Source organism: Panthera tigris, chromosome B3 (assembly GCF_018350195.1).
Source record: "Panthera tigris isolate Pti1 chromosome B3, P.tigris_Pti1_mat1.1, whole genome shotgun sequence".
Taxonomy (NCBI): Eukaryota; Metazoa; Chordata; class Mammalia; order Carnivora; family Felidae; genus Panthera; species Panthera tigris.
In genome coordinates, this window is record NC_056665.1 from 114554177 (window position 1) to 114577302 (window position 23126).

Sequence of the window (23126 nt, forward strand, 5' to 3'; positions counted from 1 at the left end):
TTTGGGTTGTATTCTAGACATTTTTAATAATATATTTTGGGACTTTGAGTCCTTTCAAAATCCTCTAGAGAATATGTAATTCTTTTGTTTTAGCAGTCACTTAGCCTGGTTGGTTTCAGACTGTGAAACCAGTGGTGCCTTTTTGGGTGATGGTTTTAATTTTAGTTCAGTTTTCAAAGCCTTTGTAATGCTGCTTTGGGTATGTCCCATCCCTGCAGAGCTCAGGGGTGAGTCTGGGACTTGTGCCTTTATACACACTGTGAAGGGAACCCTTCTTAGCTCTTTCCTCTCCCGGATTCCTCTCACACTCCCTGGCTTCCAGGGGCCCATTTACTTCATTCTCTGGCCAGAAAGATGGAGTTTTTCTAGGAGTTTTAGCTGCCTCTGCTGTCACTGCACACTTCTGTGTAACTTGGGACACCTTCAGGCCAAAGTGGCAGGAGAAAAGAGAGAACAGAATAGCCAAATCTCCCGCCCCCCCCCCCCCCCCCATGCTCTTCAGACCACTCCTGCCAGAAAGATGTGGTTTTTCTGGGGCTTGTAACTACCTGGCTTGCTGCCATGCCGTTCTGCAACTGGGACCACCTTCAAGGTAGGGCTGGGAAAGAAAAACGAGGGGTGGTTTCCCTCCGTACCAACACCTCTCAGCAGCCCCTTTCCCTGGTCCTCTGGCCAGAAAGACAAGGTTTCTTTTGAAGTTTTTGCTGCCCTCTCTCCTCTTGCTATTGTTTACATTTGTTAGTCCTTAGGTAGTTGTTCTTTGTGTGTTTTGTTCCATTTTTGTAGTAATCATTGTGTAACTGAGGCTATAATAGGTTTACTCCGTCTTAGCCGGCTCCAGAAGTCCCTGTCATTTTTAAAAAATTTTTATTTTAGTGTATTTATGAGACAGAGACAGAGCATGAGTGGGGGAGGGGCAGAGAGAGAAGGAGGCACAGAATCCCCAAGCAGGCAGGCCCCAGGCTCCGAGGTGTCAGCCCAGAGCCCAATGCGGGACTCGAACTCACGAAGTGTGAGATCATGACCTGAGCCGAAGTCAGACGCTTAACCGACTGAATCACCCAGGTGCCACCCCCATCATTCTTTTTAAAAAGTAAAATATTAATACCCGATTCTGTGAACATTTCTTGAAGTAGCTTAACCATCATGCTAACTTCAAACTTTTAATCTCCAAATTTCCCACATGTCTCTGCACTCTGGTGAGCTTGCTCACATTGCTTTATTTTCTGCTACTTTATCATTTTCTTCCCCCACCCTTTTCTTCTTTTTCTTTTTGTAGATCAAATCAACTTTTCTCCCAACTTCAAGAAAGGAGTTTGTGTACATGTTTACCACAGCCTATAGTTTAGTTCTTCTGTGGACCTTATAATTATGATAATTAACAGATATTTTTTCAGAGCTCAGTGTACTGTGTTAACCAAGTGCCAGGGTACTTTAATAAGCATTATTAAATACTAATTAATGTAAAAAGGAATCTCTCACATATTTTTCTATAATTATAGCTCTAAAATCACTGGAATTAGATCAGCATTTGTATGAGAAGACTGTCTTTCTACAGAAACAAGTTTTAAGAAGATGGTTTATGGAGGACTTCAGTGCTTGCTTACTGTGGGGCTAGATTTGAAGCCACCGTAATTTTTTGGAACATGAGAATTGGTACATTGAGGAAGGCAGGCTATGGGGTCAAAAACCTAAATATAAACCTGATACATTATTCATAACTGTTAGGATAGTCATCGGAACTGTTACCAGAAATGGCTCAATGTAGATTATTTTACTAATTTGTCAGTGAATGCCACATACCAGATTTTTTAGAGAAATACAATCATCTTATGGTTTTGTCATTTTGCTCTACGTTTAAATAAAAGGAAGGTAAATCTGTTATATTTAATTAACTCTTGTTCTGTCTCTTTAAAACTCTTAAACTTTATCCTCAGGATTCTGAAACATGGATGATTGTGGACTGGTATCTGTCTCTTCTACTTCTTAGTCTTTCTGCTAAAGTGTCTGATCTCTACTTTTTCTCCCTCCCTGCCCCCCACATTGTTTTATTACTCACTATTGTTTCTGACCAATATTCAGGTCAACTATGTAACATAAGATGTTTAAAAACGAATCTCCCAAATTCCATTTGATATATACCTATGTTCCTGGATATTTACTGAGCACTTAGCATATGCCAGGTGTTAATGTGAAGCTCTTCAGATATATTGTCTAATTATCACAACAACCCTCTGAGACAGATACTGTTTTGCAAACGAGGACATTAAGCCACAAGGGAATTGAACGACTTGTCCAAGGTACTAAGCCAGTAAGTGTCAGGATCAGGATTTGAACACAGTCTTTACTCTGAACCCTACACTTTTTTTTTTTTAGCATAAATTTCCCCACAGGGAGAATTTAACTGATGGCACTAGTTTACTTTCCTCTTAAAAGGCTAATTGCAACCAAATGAAGCGAATGTAACCTCATGATTTGATTCTCTTCATAATATAACAAAATATGAAGCTTAGAACTGGACCACGTGGCCCTTTCTCTTGGAATCGCCTCCCAGTTCGGAATGCTTGCCCCTCTTAACAGCCAGCATTTTCTTAGATCTGCAGTTGGACTCAACACATCCAAGCCTCTGCACAAGCTTCTTTGTACTTTTACCCTTTTTCCAGAAAGTCGGCTTAGTCTGCCCACCATAGCCGCTCTGCTTCCTGTCATCATGCCACTTGCCCTGGGCGTAAAGAGAACCTTTGCCTTTCTTGTACTGTGTCACTCTGTGGGGTTAGTGCCTGCCGCACCTCTTACAGCAAGTCCAGCGCGTTTTGGGAATGTTCACCATGTTTGCAAGAGCACTATCAGCACGGGAAAAAAATTAGGCCTACCCTCTTAATGATGATGCTGTGCTACATGGGGTACGTCGCGAGGAATTTAAAATCACCATTGCAGCGTTTATCTGCTGAAGAGTTCTTATAAAAAGAGATTTTTTTCCTTTTAAAAGCACAGTAATATTTTGACCAAAGATACGTTAACTAACATCCCTTTAAAGCATCAGCTGTATACATTTGATTGTGATCAAGTTTTCTCTTTTACATGAGAAATAGAACATGTCACCAATAAGCAGAAGCTATTCTGCCCTTATTACTGAAAACACATCAGGTGTAATAACTATTTGTCTTTGCCAGAAATAAAAAACTATATAATATAGATCTATAAATATTGCAAGGCATGAGTAAATGTTAGGAAATTAAAAACAACAAAGGCCAAAATGAAAACTGGAGATCATTTCAAAAAAAAAAAAAAGCCAGATTACCTGAAAATTTGTTTCTTTTGTAGAAGTACATATTAATCTGAAGAAGGAGCTTCAACGAATCTCCTTAAAGGGTGAATTGATTCTGTTAACCTTTAATGCAATGAATGTCTGTGACAAAGGACGGCTACAGGCTACAAATCATACAGATGGAACTTACTGGAAAGATTCCTATATAAATATCTAGAGGAAGAAGCCCATAATGATTTGCAGAACACTTTTTTAGTGGCGTGAGAAATATGTGTCTGATGTGCAATATACAGGGATAACACCATTGGTTTGCGTACTTTGCAGCAAGGAGTATGATGTGGAACAAGTCTCAGGCTAATCAATTACCAGCCAGTGTCCTGAGTAATGAGACATACTAACCTGAAAGCTCATTCATGAATAACATATAGATACAACTTAATATATTTTAATTAAGTTAAAATTAAACTATTTTGAGATCCCAGTTTTTGTTAGGTTCAGTTTCATGTCCAGAGTAGAAGGAGGAATGAGTGTATTGATATTCAGTATCTGGATTCCATTACTAATTTGTGTATGTACCAATAAGGTGATTATCATTCACTTTGAAAAGGGTTTATGAAAAAGGTTGTTTTTTGGTTAATGTTTGCAAATAAAACCAATAATGCCTACCATTGTATATATTCCAATAAGTATTTCATGTTTTTATATAAAGCTAAATTCCACGTGAATGATAAGCATTCAGATCTTTTATGAGAAGCTCAATCAATAGCACATTTATTTCAAGCAATATTTACTATATGTTGCTGATATTTTACTTATTTGCTAAATTTTTACATCAAAATAAGTATTAACCCCTTCAAAATTATAACCATGAAATTAGGTGCTTATAAAAGTGATTGCTCAAAAAATGTTGGAAATCTTTCTCTAATTTACTTCCAGAGTGTGTGGCACGTTTAGATGAGTATCATCAGCGGCAGCAAGATTTTCCTTGAAAGTTGTTTTGGTTTGGGGAAATACAAAATGTATTCAATGCCAATCTGCACAATAAGATAGCTGATCAATTTATTCACTACTACTTTATATCAAAAACAGGTGATAACTATAAAGACAGTTTTATTAGGATTCATAAACTTGACTCTTAAGCAGTAACAAAAGAAAAGTTCCAAAATTATTTTAAGAAAGCATTGTTGGCACCTTACACTTGTCAAAATGGCTAGAATCAAAAAGATAATCAAAAGACAATGTTGGTGAGGATGTGGAGAAAAAGGAGCCCTCGTATACTGTTGGTAGGAATGTAAATTGGTGCAGCCACTGTGGAAAACAGTATGGAGGTTACTTGAAAAATTAAAAATAGGAATACTATATGATCTAGTAATTCCACTACTGGGTATTGACCTAAAGAAAACTAAATCAAAAAGATACATGCACCCTTATGGTTATTGCAGCATTATTTACAATAGCCAAGATATGGAAACAACCCAAGTGTCTATTGATAGATGAATGGATAAAAAAGATTTTGTGTGTGTGTGTGTGTGTGTGTGTGTGTGTGTGATGGAATATTACTCAGCCATACAAAAGAATAAGATTTTGCCATTTGCAACAATGTGGATGGATCTGGAGGGTATTCTACTAAGTGAACTATATCAGACAGAAAGACAATACAATATGATTTCATTTATATGTAGAATCTAAAAAACAAACCAAAAAAAAACTTCTTATTTTTAGAGAGTACAAGCAGAGAAGAGGGAAAGAGGGAGAGAGAATCTTAAGCACACTCCACACTCAGCACAGAGCCTGATGGTGGGACTCAATCCCATGACTCTGGGATCGTGACCTAAGCTGAACTTGAGTCAAATGCTCAACCAACTAAGCCACCCAGGTGCTGCCCCCTCCCCCCCGCCCAACCCCCGAAAGAACCCAAACAGACTCTTAAATGCAAAGAACAAACTAGTAGTTGCCAGCCGGAAAGTGACTGGGGTGATGGGTGAAATAGGTAAAGGGGATTTAGAGGTACAAGTTTCCAGTCATAAAATAAGTCACAGGGATGAAAAGTATGGCATAGGGAATTTAGTCAATAATATTGTAATAACATTGACAGATGGTAACTGTCTTACCATGGTGAGCACTAAGTTAATATAACATTGTATGTTAATTATATTTCATTTTTTTAAAAACATTGTTGGAATAAGATAATGAAGGGTCTTATACTCACCTAAGTTTTAAAATTCTGATATAGTTATACCTCATAAAATAAAATGATGTTGGCTATCCTTTGAACGTTGTAATTAGGCTTGACATTTCAGGGCTATGGACACCCCAAAAGTAATTGCCTTTAAAAATTATTATGCAACTGTTCACAAATAATAGTATGACTATACCCAAACTCTTGGCACAACCTGTAACCTAATTTAGTGTATTTATCTCTTAACCTATTACAGCTGGATTTATAAAGACACGTGCATAATTATCTTCAGACTAGAAGATTATATTTTATTTCCATTAAAAAATATTTTTATCTAGGAGCGCCTGGGTGGTTTAGTCGGTTAAGTGGCTGACTTTGGCTCAGGTCATGATCTTGTGATCCATGAATTCGAACCCTGGGTCGGGCTCTGTGTTGACAGCTCAGAGCCTGGAGCCTGCTTCGGATTCTGTGTTTTCCTCTCTGCCCCTCCCCTGCTTGTGCTCTTTCTTTGTCTCTCAAAAAAAATGAATAGATCTTAAAAAAAAATTTTCAATCTTTTTATCTAAGAAGTTATTAATTGCCATAACTTTTGTTTTTTTTTTATTTTTTGTTTAATGTTTATTTATTTCTGAGACAGAGAGAGACAGAGCATGAGTGGGGGAGGGTCAGCGAGAGGGAAACACAGAATCCGAAGCAGGCTCCTGGCTCTGAGCTGTGAGCACAGAGCCTGACACGGGGCTCGAACTCACAAACTGTGAGATCATGACCTGAGCTGAAGCCGGATGCTCAACCGACTAAGCCACCCAGGCTCCCCTAATTGCCATAACTTTTGAAATGAAATGCCACATTAAAAAAATATAGAATTGAAGGCCATTTTTTGCCTTCAGCACTTGTTTGTTGAGTATTTGCTAGATTTTTGGCCTTCTATTGATTTTTAGCAGTTCAGAGATCTAAGATATAGCCCCAGCCTTCAAGAATTCACAGCCAATAGAAAATGAATAACAATCAATGACAGCAAGGGTTAGCTTACTTTTTCTGTAAAGGGCCAACTAATAAATATTTCAGGCTTTGTGGGCCACATGATTTCTGTTGCAGTTACTTAACCCTGGTGTCATAGCATGAAAACAGCCATAGATAATCTGTGAACAGATGAGCCTGGCTATGTTCCAGTGCGATTTGTATTTACAAAAATAGGCACCAGCCCTGTACTATAGTTTGCTGATGTCTGAATTCTGGTATCGTGAGGTAGGACCTGTGGTAGAGAGATGCCTAGTGTGCTACGTATGAATGAAGAGAAGAGGACATAAAATCTCAAGGAGGAGGAGATGATGAGCTGAGTCTCCAAAGACAAGGGATTATCCAAGAGAGGCAGAATGGAGAGCCCCTGGATTCACTAATGTGTGCAGAGTACAGGCAGAGGCAGAGAGGAGAGCCCAGTTAGGTGTTAAGTGGGCACCTTATGAAAGTGTAATCATTCAGATCCTCGCCAGTAGCATCTTTCTAGATAGTATTGTAAATTGTCGCTACGTAGCTTTTTTTTTTTTTAAGATGATTTAGTTCATATTCTCGAGGCCATGCAAAACTAGTCTCTCAGCTTGCAAAGAAGACCTACTTGAAAAATGATGAGGGCAACCATCTCAGTATTGGCCTCAGAGTACTGCATTTTGAATTTTTTCGTTTTTATTGAAATATCGCTTACAAAAAAGTATGTTATACACATATGGGCAGTGTATGGCTCAGTGATTTTCACAAACTTAATACAGTCATGGTACCATGAGGCTACATTTTAATTGTCCACCATTACTAATTCAAGAGTCTTAGACTGCTTCTCAAACTTAATTATTTTTCCTCTCTGAATTTTCAGTCACTTCTTTGGCTTAAAACCCTTACTGCTAACAAGTTTGTTTGTGTAAGGAACTGAGTGGTTCTTACACAGCCTGCCCACCTTTTTCTCCTAGGCCTGTTTGACGTTCAGCTCTCTTTAGTTGACCACTGCAGCCCAGGCTTCTGATTTCTAGAAAATGCTCCTTATTCCAAAATCATCCATTTCTCCCCTGAGTCTCTCCACCTCCAGTAGTGCTTTCAAACTAAAAGTAGCAACTAAGTGAGTCTTCAAATACATTCAGCGAGTTGGACTTGTAACCAGGATTTAAAAAGAGCCTGGGGGCACCTGGGTAACTCAGTGGGTTAAACATCTGACTTCTGCTCGGGTCATGATCTCACGGTTCGGTTCGTGAGTTTGAGACCCGCATCAGGCTCACTGCTGTCAGCACAGAGCCCACTTTGGATCCTCTGCCCACATCTCTTTCTGCCCCTCCCCTGCTCATTCTCTCTCTCTCAAAAGAAATAAATTTAAAAATAAAATAAAAACCTGATGGAGGGACAAAGAAAGAGGGAGGGAAAGACAAAGAAATGGAAGAGTGCGTTAACCAGTTGAAGCTTCGCTGTTTTGTGAAACTTTGTAGTTAGTTTTTCATGTAAATAAAATTTATTTTTGGGGCGCCTGGGTGGCTCAGTTGGTTAAGCGTCCGACTTCAGCTCAGGTCACGATCTCGCGGTCTGCGAGTTCGAGCCCTGCGTCGGGCTCTGGGCTGATGGCTCAGAGCCTGGAGCCTACTTCCGATTCTGTGTCTCCCTCTCTCTCTGCCCCTCCCCCGTTCATGCTGTGTCTCTCTCTGTCTCAAAAATAAATAAACGTTAAAAAAAAATTTTTTTTTAAATAAAAAAAAATTTATTTTTTACTATGGGTCATGGTCTTAAAAGTCTAAAAACCATCATAAACCTCAACTTAGTCATTTAAAAATACGACTTAACATTAATATCAGAATAACAATTGATAGTCAAAGACCTTGTTTAAATCAATAAAATGGAAATGTATTGGCCGAAGTAGAACTTTTCCGTGTCTTGGAAGAACATTCCATCTCATTTTTGAAGATGACACAACCAGTGAGATTCAGAGATGTTACAGGACAACAATCACTCATGAATGTATCCCTCATGCATGTACACGCAATAGTCTTTTACCAAATGGTAGTAAACTGAATCCAGCAATATACAAAAAGGATAACACATCTTAACCAGGTGGAGTTTATCCCAAGAATGCAAAGCAGGGTTTAGAGTAATATCCAGAAACCGGTTTCAATTATTATATTAACAAAATAAAGTAGAAAAACCATTTGATCATCCTTAACAGGTACAGAAAAGCCTTTGACAAAATTAACGTTTATTTATTTTTGAGACAGAGACAGAGCATGAATGGGGGAGGGTCAGAGAGAGAGGGAGACACAGAATTGGAAGCAGGCTCCAGGCTCTGAGTGGTCAGCACAGAGCCCGATGCGGGGCTCGAACTCACGGACCGCGAGATCATGACCTGAGGTGAAATCGGACGCCTAACCGACTGAGCCACCCAGGCGCCCCGTCAAAATTAAACTCTCCTGGGGCACCTGGGTGGCTCAGTTGGTTGAGCGTCCGACTTCAGCCCGGGTCATGATCTCGCGGTCCGTGGGTTCCAGCCCCGCATCGGGCTCTGTGCTGACGGCTTGGAGCCCGGAGCCTGTTTCGGATTCTGTGTCTCCGTCTCTCTCTCTGACCCTCCCCTGTTCATGCTCTGTCTCTCTCTCTCTCAAAAATAAATTAAAAAAATTAAAAAAAAAAAAATTTAAACTCTCCTTCGTGAAAAAAAAAAAATCACAGCAGACTAGGAAAGGATTTCCTTAGTGAGAAAGGGCATATTTGAAAATCCTACGGCTAAGACACCTAAAGTTTAGAACAAAGCAAGGCCATGTCCTCCCAGCCATTATTTAACATCGTATATGGGGCTTCTAGCCAGATCCTAGCCCACAGTAAGGCCAGGGAAAGAAAGAAAAGGCATAAAGATTGGAAAGAAGCAAAACTTTGTGACGATGACATGATCATGTATGTAAAAATGGTTGAAGTTTTAAAGCCTCACAATAGCAAATGTTGCCAGTGGCACAGAGCACCTAACACTCCTACACTGCCGTTGGGCATGGAAGATGGTACAGCCACTGGAAACTGGAAAACGGACAGTTTTTCATAGTTAAACCTACACACAACCCATCAATTCCAAGCCTGTGTATATACCCAAGGGAAAAGAAAACGTGTATCCACAGAAAGACTGGTACCTGAATGCTTATAGCAGCTTCATTTATAGTAGACCAAAATTGGAAATAACCCAAATGTCCGTCAATAGGTATATGGGTAAACAAATCGCATGTGATACATGCAAAGCATAGGTAAATCTCAAAACATGCTAAGCAAAAGAATCCTTACCCAAAAGAGTACATCTTGTATGGTTGCATGTATACGAAATCCTAGAATAGGTGGAAAAAAAAAACAACAACAAAAAACCTCTGGGGACAAAAGCGTATCAGTGCTTGCTTGGGACCAGGAGTGATATACTGACTTCAGAGTAGCATAAGAGAACTTTCCTGGGATTTTTAAATATTTGGTATCTTGTCCTGGTGGTAGTTACTAGAGTTTTGGCACTTGCGAAAACCCATGTGTCTTATTGTATGTAAATTATATCTCAGTAAAGTTGTTGTTGTTGCTGCTTTTTAGAGAGATTTTTTTAATTTTTATTTTTTAGAGAGATTTAGACGTTTAATTTAAAACAAGTGGGCAAAATCAGTGTTAGAAAAAAATCTCCAGCTTAAAAAATTACCGTGGGATGATGAAAATTTCTGGAGATAGATGATCGTGATGGTTGCAGAGCAGCGTGAATGTACTTAATGCTGCAAATGGCTTAAAAATGGTTAAGGGGCACCTGGGTGGCTCAAGCGGTTAAGTGTCCTACCCTGGATTTTGGCTCAAGTCATGATCTCACGGTTCAAGGGGTCGAGCCCTGCCTTGGGCTCTGTGCAGACAGCAAGGAGCCTGCTTGAGATTCTCTCTCTCCCTCTGTGTCTCTCTGCCCCTCCCCCACACTCACGCTCTCTCAAAATAAACGTTAAAAAACGGTTAAAATGGTAAGTAAATTTTACATTACGTATATTTTATCACATTTTTTAAAAGGTTAAACAAAGAAAACAGCTATGAAAACCAAAAAAAAAAAAATCCTTCAGGAATTAGATGGATATGTAGGTGGGTTTTTTTGTTTTTGTTTTTAATCTTAAGATAGCATGTGCTTTGTGCCCCTCAAAAATATATTTTAAAGAATTAAGGCAGGGATATGCATGGGTGGCTCAGTCAGTTGGGCGTCCAACTTCAGCTTGGGTTGTGATCTCACAGTCTGTGAGTTCGAGCCCCGCGTCGGGCTCTGTGCTGACAGCTCAGAGCCTGGAGCCTGCTTCGGATTCTGTGTCTCCCTGTCTCTCTGCCCCTCCCGTGTTCATGTTGTGTCTCTGTCTCAAAAATAAATAAAAACATTAAAAAAAAAATTTTTTTTTCTAAATAAAGAATTAAGGCAGGGACACAGGGGTGGCTCAGTCGGTTAAGCATCCAACTTTGACTCAAATCACGATCTCATGGTTTGTGAGTTCAAGCCCCACATCAGGCTCTGCGTTTACAGTGCCGAGCCTGCTTGGGATTCTCTCTCTCTCCCTGTCTCTCTGCCCCTCCACCACTCATGTGCGCACTCACGCACTCGCTGTCTTTCAAATAGATAAACTTTAAAAAAGAAGGCAGAATCTAAAATATTACAAGGATCTAAAAATTACAACGAGTAATTTCTTTGATCAAAGGTAAAAATGCTTAAGCCAAGTATGAATGAAGAATGTCTAATGTGTTAACATGAAACACAGCAAAGATCAGGATTCTGGCCTTGAAGCATTTACGCTTTGAGTGTCATATTTGAATATAAACTAGGAAGTATTACCTGTCCAAGTGCCACTTCCTGTAATATGGAGTATCTCAGCAGTTGTATTTCTAGAACTGAATTTAGACTGAAGGATGTGCCTCGTAAACTGCTCTGCCCTTTTGGTTTCTAGTTAGTGATTGCCTCCTGATATTTTTTTATGAATATATTATTTTATATTTTAGAAAATATTATATTTATATCTTATAAATATATTTTCATAAAACTTACACAATTTTTATACTCAGTTTACTCTTCATTTGCAATTTCTAGATCAACCTAGGTGTGAAACCATTTTCACACCTAGGTTAAAATTATTTTCGTTAAATTTATTTTCGTTATTTTTTTCGTTAAAATTATTTTCGTTAAAATTATTTTCGTTATTACTGCTCTTCATTCACCTGTTTTCATCAGAGTAAAACTCACTGTAGTTTCTGATGATATTGGCAGGAATTTCTCAGCCAGGAAAGAGGACAATATCACTTGGGAATATGACTGCTTTCTTGCTTGGTGATTTGCTTCCACTTCTAGGTTTTGAGAATAATGGGCAGTTAAAAGGTCTACATGCCAAAAGGAGTTTATGATTAGCTGGATTACGATACAGGAAGTAGATGTCTTTGCAGTAAAGTAAGTAGGGCTTGAAATGCAGAGGAATGGAAGCTTCTATGTGAAAATGTTTCAAGGGGGGCAACCTTTTCTCTTTATGGTTCATTCTACTCTAGGTAAGCACCACCAAGCGAGTGAGACACAGAATGTTATTGCATCAGACAAAGCAGAAATACCAGTTGTCCATGAACATGAGCACAGCCATGACCATACACAGCTGCATGCCTACATTGGCGTTTCCCTCGTTCTGGGCTTCGTTTTCATGTTGCTCGTAGACCAGATTGGCAGCTCCCATGTGCATTCTACTGATGGTAAGTGGCCCCAACGCTTTATGGGCAGTGCAATAAATTTGCAGTTTAGAAAGTCACAGATGATTAAACAATTCAGTATGTACCAATGGGCTTATTTAGTGCTGAAAACTCTTGTCTTTCTTGGGTTCTGGTGAACATTTTATTCAGTTGGGGGAGCTAGTGAGTTGTGACATGGCACAAGCGAGTGCTCAGTGGGTTATTAATCTTAAAACTGTCTCATTGAGAGTCTAGCACAGAAATTCTTAACTTTTTTTGTGCCGTGGAGCCCTTAGGCATTCTGAAGCCTGTGGACCTTTTAAATGTGTAAAGCATAATGCATAGAATTGCAGAGAAAGCCCAGTTATATTGAAATATAGTTCTAAAACGTTAAAAACAAATGTATGATATAGTAATGTGTATCTTCTTTATTGATGCATTAATTAACAAGATATAATATATTTAAATCATATGCAAGGTGGAGTTAAATTTTATTTTTTAGGACATCAGCATGACAGCTTTTGTTGCTTAGCTTGCTAAAAATCTTAAATTGTGAGATGGGCTTTAACAAGGCAACAGAGTGTCATGTTGAACATTCAGTTGATTTGGTTTTCTGTTTTAATGGTTACTAGTATAGAGAACCCTGATTCACAAAGATATTTTCTTACAAATAAACACATTCATAGCTTGCTTTCCAAAGAAAGCTAAACTTCTCTTAACTACAGTTCTCTAAGACTTTAAATTTAACTCCAGATACAGTAACTTTTTAAAGAAATTTTTAAAATAATTTTTTAATTTATTTTTTAAAGTAAACTCTACCCCTAGCATGGAGCTTGAACTCACGTCCCCAAGATCAAGAATCACATGCTCCACCAACAAGCCAGCCAAGTAACTTTTTTGTCTTAAGATCAATGAATTCATCTTTGGCTAGGTCAGCATCTTTGATATGGTTTGTATTAAATAAAAAAAAAATTCTGATCCATGACAAAAATAAATTTGGAAGAGTTGCATCAAACTCTTGGGGTTTGGTGATATAGGAATTTATAAATATCTCTTTTCAAATACACTGACAGAGAACTTTGCAGATAGGAACGTTTGGAAAGCAGCATAGATATCTTGGTCCCCAGTGAGAGATCCCATGACTTTTGCTGTTTAGTTGCCTGAATGACTGTAGGTGAAGAGTCACCGGAGAGTTGCCCAGCTTTGCCACATGAGCATCTACAGACAAGAAGACTGTAATCATGCAATGTGGAGGCATTATAAGCCCTTAAATTTAAAATAGTGATGAGTGAAAGCAAGAATATGAAGATATTTACAACTGTAAAATAACATGAAATTATCTGATTACTATTGGCAATAGAGTATAGGTAGTGCTGATCTTGTAGCATATTGTCTATGTTCACAATTAAAGGAAATAATAGATTTCAGTTAGAGGTTAGTAAAAATTAAAATGCAGGGTTTTTTCCACGTTAAGGTCACAGGCATCCCCTACATTCTACCTGTGTTCTTCTATGTGGGCCCCAGGTTAAGAATCCTTGGCCTACAAAAAAATCAGTGGAAAAGCAGGCAAAAGACATGAACAGATAGTTCATAAAAAGTTATTAAAATGGTCCTTAAACATATGAAAAGATGTTCAATTTCACTTAAGAATGCAAATCAAAACTCTGCCAAGATCATTTCTTACCTGTCAGGCAAAACTTCAACAGCTTGACAATACACTCTGTTATCAGAGCTCCGGTGAAACACACTCTCGTCTATTGCTGTGGGAATGCAAAATTGTACAGCCCCTGCAGAGGAGAGCTTGGCAATATGTAACAAAACTGCACTTGTATTTACCCTTCAACCCCAAAGTCCTATTTGTAGGAATTGCTCCTGATAATATAGCTCCACTATGAAAATACACATGCACAAGATTATTTAGTACAACATTATTTACCACTGTAATACCACTTAAATGTCCAGTCACGGAAATTGGTTGAATGAAGTGTGATGTGTGCATATAATGGAGTTCTAGGTAACTGTGAAAGAGAGTGAGGAATCCGATCTCTGTGAATTGATAGGGAGAGGTTTCTAGGAGATATTGTTAGGTGGGGGGGAAAAAAGCTGAAATGTAAATGAGTTTCCATCATATACTACATTTTGTGTAAGAAAGAAGGGGGAATAAAACAAGACCAGTTAGACAACGGTTAGTTACGTGTAAGAAGTGGGTGCAGGGTAGGATAGGGTAGCAGAGTTTCAGGAGGGCATGACACTTCCCTGGGCAGGCCTGTTTAATATAGCTTTGACTTTTAGAAACATGTTGATATTTCCTATATTCAAAAAATAAAATGAAATTAACAAGGATAGGGGAAGCTAACTAAAGCAGATGAACTGTAATTTGGATGAATAACAATCACACTGAAGGGGTTTAAAACAAACGAATTTAAGTGACTTATGAATGTAATGTTTGACTATTTTTAGTTTGGGATGGAGTTGGGGGAAGAAGCATTAAACAATTACTGAACTCTTTATTAGGCTTTGCTTTTTGTAATGGCATAGGTGAAAACAATTCTGAAACTATTTTAGGTGTATTCTAGGATTGAGCAAATGAGTAAGTGTGTTGATGTTGGTGGAACCAGAGTTCTCACTGTGGAAGAGGGGACATACAAATATGAAATGGGGGAAGGCCAGAAAGAACCTCTGTAGGGATGGACTGGAATTGGAGCTATTGGACTCATGATTTCTAAAATGTATATGTGTATATGTGTGTATATGTGTACATATATACGTGTGTGTTTATGTATACATGTATGTATGTCTTAGCTCTGTCTGCAGAGAGGGCCTAGAAGTAAAGACACCTCACTAGCAATGAGCATACCAGGGCTCTTCAGAGAAATGGCTGATTCCAGGACAGGGGCAGGGTAAGTACAAAATGAGCTTGGAACATCTAGTGCTCATAAAAAAATAAAAATAAAAAAAAATAGGAAGGAAGAAAATGGAAATTTGTCACGGAATATAGAGCCAGCTTGAAGGGGCTCCCACTGGCCAGATATAGGACAATTTGAGCTCCAATATAATTAAGAATAGTAACGAAGTATAAACCATTGAAAACATGAGGATCAGTGAGCACATCCACATGAGAGAGAGAGAAGGAGAAGGGAAGATGCTTGTTTACAGTAGGTTGCTAAAGGCCAACTTGTAAATGTGGAAAGGGTGCTGGCATTAGAAAATCATTTTTGCAATCCTCATAGTAAAAACTGGCTCAGGCCAGAATCACCAATGAATATTGCATCTAGGAGATGAATTTTGATTTGCTTATTAGTTGCAAAGGAAAAAGAAGTAACTAAACGAAGAAATCCAATAATACCTTGACCAGATGATTAACACTAATGTCACTGGCATCTGTTTTCAATGTGGGCAAATAAGTTCCCATCAGACCAGCCTCCTTACAGATAATTATAAACTCTGGGCATATATATATATATATTTTTTTTTTCTTGGGCATATATTTTTTAAAAACTACCTAAAGACACTGGAGAGTGACCCAAAGCAGGAAAATTCTGGAGGGGAGTCAACCCGTGGAACAGGGTGAGTTCCTATTTTTACTGCTTTTAAGCAGCAATCAGTGCCCAGTGAGGTAGCTAAAACTGATAGAAAACTCAGTCTCTCAGGCCTAAGGAACCAGAGGACAGAGTTCAGGGTAACTACAGCCACTGGAAGGTACAACCCCACATTTTATGTATAAATTCTACCCAAGTCTGGCAAGGCCCTGAACCATTCTTTTGTGGGCAGACTCAGCTAAAGATGAGAGAACTAAACCAGGATTTGAGCAGCTGCCCAGAAGACAGACTTTGCAGTTTGAGCTAAACCAAGTTACTTAAAGCACAACACAAAAGCAACACTCTTTGGAGGAATATAATAGAATTCAGAGTGTCCACAAGATAACGTTCACAGTGTCCAGGATATAATCCAAAATTCACTCCACTAGTAAGCAGCAGATGTACATTCTGTGCGTCTAGATGTGACATCCTGAGAGGCAGCATCTGTAGAGTATTCAGCGTGCATATTCAGCCTGTATTCAGAATGCATAATCTAAGGACACATCAGACAAACCCAAAAAGGAAGGATCAGTCTGTTAAAAAACAAGAAAGGCTGAGGGAAGGGACGTGTATTCTTCAAAGATACCAATGTCGCAAAAGTCAAAGGCAGAGAAAATGGTTCAGATTAAAGGGAACTACAGAGAAACAAGTAAGTGCATATATGATCCCAGACTGGATCCTTCCTGGGAGGGAAAAATGCTCTGAAAGACCTTCCTGGACAGCTAACAAATTAGAATATGCAAGAGAGATTAGAAAAAAGTATCAATATTAGATTTACTGAAGTTGATAACTGTGCTGTGATTATATGAGAAAATGTCCTTTCTCTTAAGGAAATATACTTTGAAATATCTAGGGATAAAGAGTTACGATGTATGCAACTTACTTTGAAATGGTACAGAAAACAAGTTGTGTGTGTGTGTGTGTGTGTGTGTGTGTGTGTGTGTGTGTGTGTAGTATGGATAGAAAAAGAACATGAACACAAATAATGAAGCAAATGGGGCAAAATGTTAGTAGGTCGTTCTGAGAAAGGAGTGTGTGAGTGTTTTTTTTAACATGTCAAAACTTTCTGAAGATTTGAAATTATTTCCAAATAAAAGGTTTTTTTTCAAAATTCATGGAATTGAATTTAGCCTTTTTAGTCCAAGGATATTTTTTGTTTCATTTGTTAATCTTGCATTTACTGTTTCTTTTCAGTATTTTTCAGCACTTTTTTTTAATGGTCTTATATGTATTGGGAAGTTGATTTAGAAGTAAATGCTTTTATTTGTGTGCTTTTTTACCAAATAGCAAATGAGAAACACCCTCTGGTTGGATGGGATCTGATTCCATCTACGTTACATAGTTGCCCACAGTGGCCTCGGTGACATTTTTGCGATTCTTGTCAGTTTCGATTTTAAATGCACTTAAAGGCCCACTAGTGCCCTATGATACTATACAAAGAATTAAAAATAGCATGTGTTCCTTTATTCTTCTTCCTGTTTTATCTTTGAAGTCACTGTTTTTGCTGGCTTTCATGTATCTAGTAATCTGGTTTTACCAATTATCTGCAGGGTTTTATCTATTGTTAAATCTCAGTAAAAATTCATTTATTAAATTTATGCTAAAGCAGTCTTTTCCTATAGATTTATAAAAACTGCGTTTTAATTGTAAAGCCTCTAATTTTTATTTAAGATGCTATTTATAACTAGAAAAGTCAAAGCAAACTTGTCACACAGTATAATATGATATTCTTCACATTTTGGGGCGATATTGAAATATTTGTTGTCTCAGACCATCTGGGGCTTTAGCTTCCCTTCCTTGTAGTATTTTAATTAAAAGATAATTTTATTTTTAGTAAAAAGATAACATGTTACCTTACTTGTATGTGTTTTTTCCCACTGTAAACCATTCTTCCTATGTGCTGGGTTCCCCCAGAAAATTAAATCCCTTGGAATTTATTTGGCCAATGTCCATCTGTCATTTCATCTGGCATTTTGATGTCCTCATCTTTAACTTTACATTGTTTGGACATTATTGACTTGCTGGTATATTTCCTATTATAGCAGTAACATTCATACAGAGAAATGTTTTTCTTCCCTCTCTAGTAAGGATTTATTAAGCAGCTATTGGGTTTCCATTGCTGTGCGACATTCTGTAAGACATGTGAAAAGGGAATGGAGAGAAGTGGAAAATTCACTTCTGTGCAGTTTACAGTCAGTCTGGGGACATCAGACCTATCTGAGTGAAAACAGTTTTGCGTATCTCAGGTGGTGATATAGAAGAAACTGAAGTAGTATGTGCACTTAGAGCTCTTGGTTTCTAGGCAAGGGGAGCCTTTTGAGCTGGAATTGATCTTTAATTCTTTCTTAAGGGAAGTAGTCCTAGAATTGACTTTGAACAATGGCTATGTTTTGGACTGAGGAGCTGAGAAGTTATGCACATGCCAAGAATTAAAGACGAGAGATTTGAGGAAGGGAGAATGAGAATGTTTTGTTAGAAGGTGTTAAGGAAGCTGGTTTAACTGGACTGAATAGTGAGAAATAAGATGACACCAGTTAATAAAGAGCTTAAGAACCTATGAATGGAGCAGTTTGGACTGAGTTTGATAAACAGCAGATTCTTAGCTAGTTAACTGGCACGCCAGAAGGGTGGTGATTCAGAGATGAGCATTCCGACAAGGATGTGTAAGATGAATCAGATGAGGGAGAAATGAGAGCTAGGGGAGACCAGCTGGGAGCCTGTTGCTAAGTCAGGTTCAAGTTGATGAAAGTTTAGGTTAGGATGATGGCGATTAAGTGGAGAAGGGCAAGCATGATAGACATTTTGGTCTTGGAATAAAGCTAAAGTTTCAGGAGGCCGGGGAGAGGAGCAGGTAGGCAGTGACAATTCAGTTGGTCTGGAGAGAAGTGAGGAGAGGCCACAGAGTACTTTCCAGGGAGAGCCGGAGCGCTCAGCGGTGCAAGGCAGCTGAGGCAGTTAGGGGTTACGTATTGTCTGTTCAGGGAAGGCTGGGGCAGATGAAGAGTTCCCTCCTGCCCACTTCTTTCAGGACAGGAGAAACTTCTAAGTGTTTGAAGCCAGTCGTGAGGAAAGACAGGAGGAAAACAATCTACTTTAAGAGCTTTCAAAGAATTCTTCCACCTCCAGGACAGTGTTCTAACAGTTTCTGTTTCACATTGCTTAATGACTGACTCGCTTATTTTTACTTCAGATCCAGAAACAGCAAGGCCCAGCAATTCCAAAATCACCACCACGCTGGGTCTGGTCGTCCATGCTGCAGGTAGGGTGGGACTGCAAAGAGAGCCCTTTCTCTTCTGGTGCACCATGGGGAGTTTAGTGTTTACATCCCAGGGACCACCCCCATGAAAGCTCTTGGGCTGGCCTTCAGGGAGAGGGTCTCATGATGAAGTTCTCCAACCCAAGTATAAACCCTGGCATACTCAGTGTCAGGGTTTTGCGAGCTAAGAATGGTTTTTATATTGTTTAATGGTTGAAAATATTTTGTGGCACCTGAAAATTACATGAAGTTTAAAGTTTAGTGCCTGTATTGAAAAAAAAATAAAATAAAATCCAAAAAAATAAAAAAATAAAAAAAATAAAGTTTAGTGCCTGTAAATAGTCTTTTTGGGAACACAACCATGCCCACTTGTTTACATCTTACCTGTGGCTCTTTGCACAGTAATGGCAGAGTGCTGCAAGAGAGCAAATGGCTTGCAAAACCTGAAATATTTCCTCGTTGGCCCTTTAAGAAAAAAATTTGCTGACCTCTGCCCTAGAACCTCATCTGGAAAAGAGTTTTGACACTTTTATACTGAATAGCCCTCTTGCTTAGTGTATACCTAAAGCGCCAGTTGAGGCAGAGGTGGGCCGTAGAATGCAGAAGGCTCAGCATTGCTAATTGGGCATGCCTTAGAATGATCACCAAAGACCAGTCCCAGTAGTGGGATTCTGGAAAGGACAAAGGCATGTGAAATGTGGCATGCTATTACTTGGACCTGCTAACAGAACATGCCTATCTGACAAAACTTTAGCCAGCCAGCCAGCCAGTGTTTACTTTTGACGTATAAATCATCTCTGTAAAGTTGTAGTGTTCTTATGTTGTGTTTTTTCATCTACAAGATGCAGAGTTGCTTTCTTTATAATCTTTGCTATTTCTGCTATTACAGTTTGATTAATCAGTGGATTATACCTTATGATACTTTATACTTTATATACTTACATACTTTATATACTTTCTGGCATCATACTTTTCTAATAACAGCTGATACATTGAATATTTGGGGCCAGGTGCTAAGCAGCTTACAAATGTTATCTCATTTAACCCTCATGAAAACCCAAAGAACACATACTTCACTGAACCCATTTTAGAGATGAGAAGACTAAGGTTGAGAAAGGTCAGAGAAACTTCCCAGAATCAAATGCAGGTCTACTTGACTCTAAAACTCATATAAGACTAGGACACTAGTATAAATGCTGTTGTTGTTGTATTTATAATGTTTTATGTTTCGTTTTTTCCAAATTTAGCCGACGGTGTTGCCTTAGGAGCGGCAGCCTCTACTTCCCAGACTAGCGTCCAATTGATTGTGTTTGTGGCAATAATGCTACATAAGGTAAGGGGAATCCTAGTGAAAGATTTGATATTGAATATATTCACAATTAAAATTTCTCTTTGGTCATTAACATTTTCCTGGAATGGGGAAATATTTTTAGCTATTTTCATAATTGCCCTTCGTTTGAGACAGTTGACTAGATGGAAGGGATTTTTTTTTATGGTCCTATACACAAATTATTAAATTCTCTACAGATTTCTGTATTTTATAATAATTTTTGTTGGTAAATATTCTTGTTTTTTTATACTCTTTTCTTGACTATTTCTCTCTTCCTACTGTCTAAAACACACACACACACACACACACACACACACACACGCATAGGATATTTTCTTAGCTTAGAACATTAGTTCCTAAAAGGCAGAGTTCAGTCTTGGTACCATGCCTCTTTTTTTCGGTGAGAATTCAGTCCAATGACATATACTTCATAATATAGAAGCAATCCATACTTTAAGAGTATTTAGGACTAATTTTTTTTTTCCAGGCACCAGCTGCTTTTGGGCTGGTTTCCTTCTTAATGCACGCTGGCCTAGAACGGAATCGAATCAGAAAACATTTACTGGTGTTTGCGCTTGCAGCACCAGTCATGGCCATGGTGACATACTTAGGACTAAGTAAGGTACGTCTTATTCATTTCTAGTTTATCTAGACATATCCAATTTTTTTGTGATCTACCAGAATCTATGGTCTTTTATGTTGAGTTTCTCAGTTAAGTTACTCTCTCAAACTAAAAATGAAATTGGGGCTCCTGGGTGCCTCAGTTGGTTGAGCATCCAACTTCGGCTCAGGTCACGATCTCACGGTTAGTGAGTTCAAGCCCCAGGTCAGGCTCCTCGCTAACCATGCGGAGCCTGCTTGGGATTCTCTCTCTCTCCCCCTCTCTCTGCCCCTCCCCTGCTCGCTCTCTGTCTCAAAAATAAAATGATAAATAAAAATGAAATTACGAGTAAAAACCAGTACAAGGTAAACATCTCAATTCCAAGGCATTCCCTTCATAAATTTACATCTTCCTGTTCATTTAATTTGAAAATGTCTTCCCCTTCAATTCCGAAAACATTTGCACATATACGTGATCTTTCAAATAACGTAACTTAAGCCTAACCAGACCCACTAATTTTATTTGACAGATGTATAATAAGCCACGGTACATATTTAATGTTTAAGCAGGCACGTGAAGAGTGAGGGACAAGCAAATGGCAGCTTTGAGGAGAATAGGGGATGAGCAGAGATGTCTATATTCTCATATCACCGCATACTAAATATCCAGTTACCATTGCGCTGAACATAACGTCAGACTTGAAGTAACGTGTCTGTCGCTTGTCAGTTCTGAGCCTGGGTATTCTTCCCCTGCTGTTCAAGTTGGACCTTTCCCTGTCTTCCAGTTCCGTCCACTGGGGCTGCGGGTCTCATTGACCTGTTGTATTTCAGTGTCAGCTGGCAGGTGACAGGAGGAGAATCTTAGCACCAGACTGACTTAGGGCTCGTTCATGGAACTGCTTTCCCATACTCTCTCTGAAGGTCACTGATTCTTCTGAGTGTCACTCAGTTCATAGCTGATACCGCAAAACTTATATTAAATTCTTTTTTAATGTTTATTTATTGTTGACAGAGAGCGAGAGCAGGAGTGGGGGAGGGGCAGACAGAGAGGGAGACACAGAATCCGAAGCAGGCTCCACAGCAGCTGTGGAGCTGTCGGCACAGAGCCTGACATGGGCTCGAACTCACCGACCTCGAGATCATGACCTGAGCCAAAGCCGGACGCTCAACCAACTGAGCCACCCAGGCACCCCCCAAGAAAACTATATTAAAAGGAACATATGAGAAACGAGGTGGTCAAAACATGGTTAAGTTCATGTTAATCAAGTTTGTTGATCTGGATTGCTAACAAATGAGGTGTCATAAAAACCCTCTCTGATCGTTTGAAGAGGCTTTTCTTCTTTCAGTCAGTATATAGTTCCTTTTAAGTATTACCCTATATATCACTTCATTGATCATCGATCAAAGACTTTAGAACTTTAGACAGAAAGGTGTAATTCTGGAGGCATGGGGTTACATGTTACATTATGGCGTGCTCCTTTCTTAAATTTTTAATTGTTGTAGTCCATGGGTCCACTTTTTTAATAGAAAAAGTTGAAATTAATTGTGTCAAGATTAGCTTATAAGATGTGCTCTGATGGCAGGTGCTCGATGTTGATTACCACTGTATCTCAACAGCTGGCCTGGAGCCTGGTGTATAGGGGATGTTTGTTAACTATTAGTAGAATAAATGAGTGAATGTACGAAATTTAATATCTGCATTAATAATGCCGTTGATTCCATTGTAAGAATAATACGTGCCAGACCTGTTCATCCAGACTTGATGTTTGCTTGAAGAAACAATTGTGTACAGTATCAATAGTCTTAAACCCTTATTTGGAAGCTTCTCATCAATCACAAAATTGCTCTGATCTCAAGATGTCCCCAGTGTCCCATAGTGCACCAGTTGTGAATAGAGTGTTTTTTTAATTGGAACTTCTTCCTGACTCTGAATTTTAATTGTTCTTCTCCTTCTTCTCCTCTCTCTCTCTCTCTCTCTCTCTCTCTCTCTCTGTCTCTGTCTCTCTGTCTCTCTGTCTCTTTCTGTTTCTCTCGATTCACAGAGCAGTAAAGAAGCCCTTTCAGAGGTCAATGCCACTGGAGTGGCCATGCTTTTCTCTGCCGGGACATTTCTTTATGTTGCCACAGTACATGTCCTCCCGGAGGTGGGCGGAATGGGGCACAGTCACAAACCTGACCCCACTGGCGGGAGGGGCCTCAGCCGCCTGGAG

At 38.9% G+C, this 23126-nt stretch overlaps 1 protein-coding gene and 1 pseudogene across 7 annotated transcripts in view; one reads left to right on the forward strand and one right to left on the reverse strand.

The window, feature by feature from the left end:
- The window catches only part of SLC39A9 (solute carrier family 39 member 9), a 53018-nt gene that overhangs the window by 26095 nt on the left and 3797 nt on the right, over nt 1-23126 (forward strand). For 5 of the 7 annotated variants that reach the window (XR_006218952.1, XR_006218953.1, XR_006218954.1 and 2 more), the window contains exons 3-7: nt 11982-12176; nt 18921-18989; nt 20234-20319; nt 20804-20938; nt 22959-23060. Coding sequence is in view for 4 of the 7 variants with exons in the window: in XM_042989987.1 (XP_042845921.1) it covers nt 11982-12176; nt 18921-18989; nt 20234-20319; nt 20804-20938; nt 22959-23060 (587 nt within the window). In the remaining 3 variants the exon portion in view is untranslated. The remainder of the gene's footprint in view (nt 1-11981; nt 12177-18920; nt 18990-20233; nt 20320-20803; nt 20939-22958; nt 23061-23126) is intronic. The other 2 variants (XM_042989991.1, XM_042989990.1) reach the window with 2 other exon arrangements.
- Nucleotides 2455-2950, reverse strand: LOC107180861 (annotated as a pseudogene).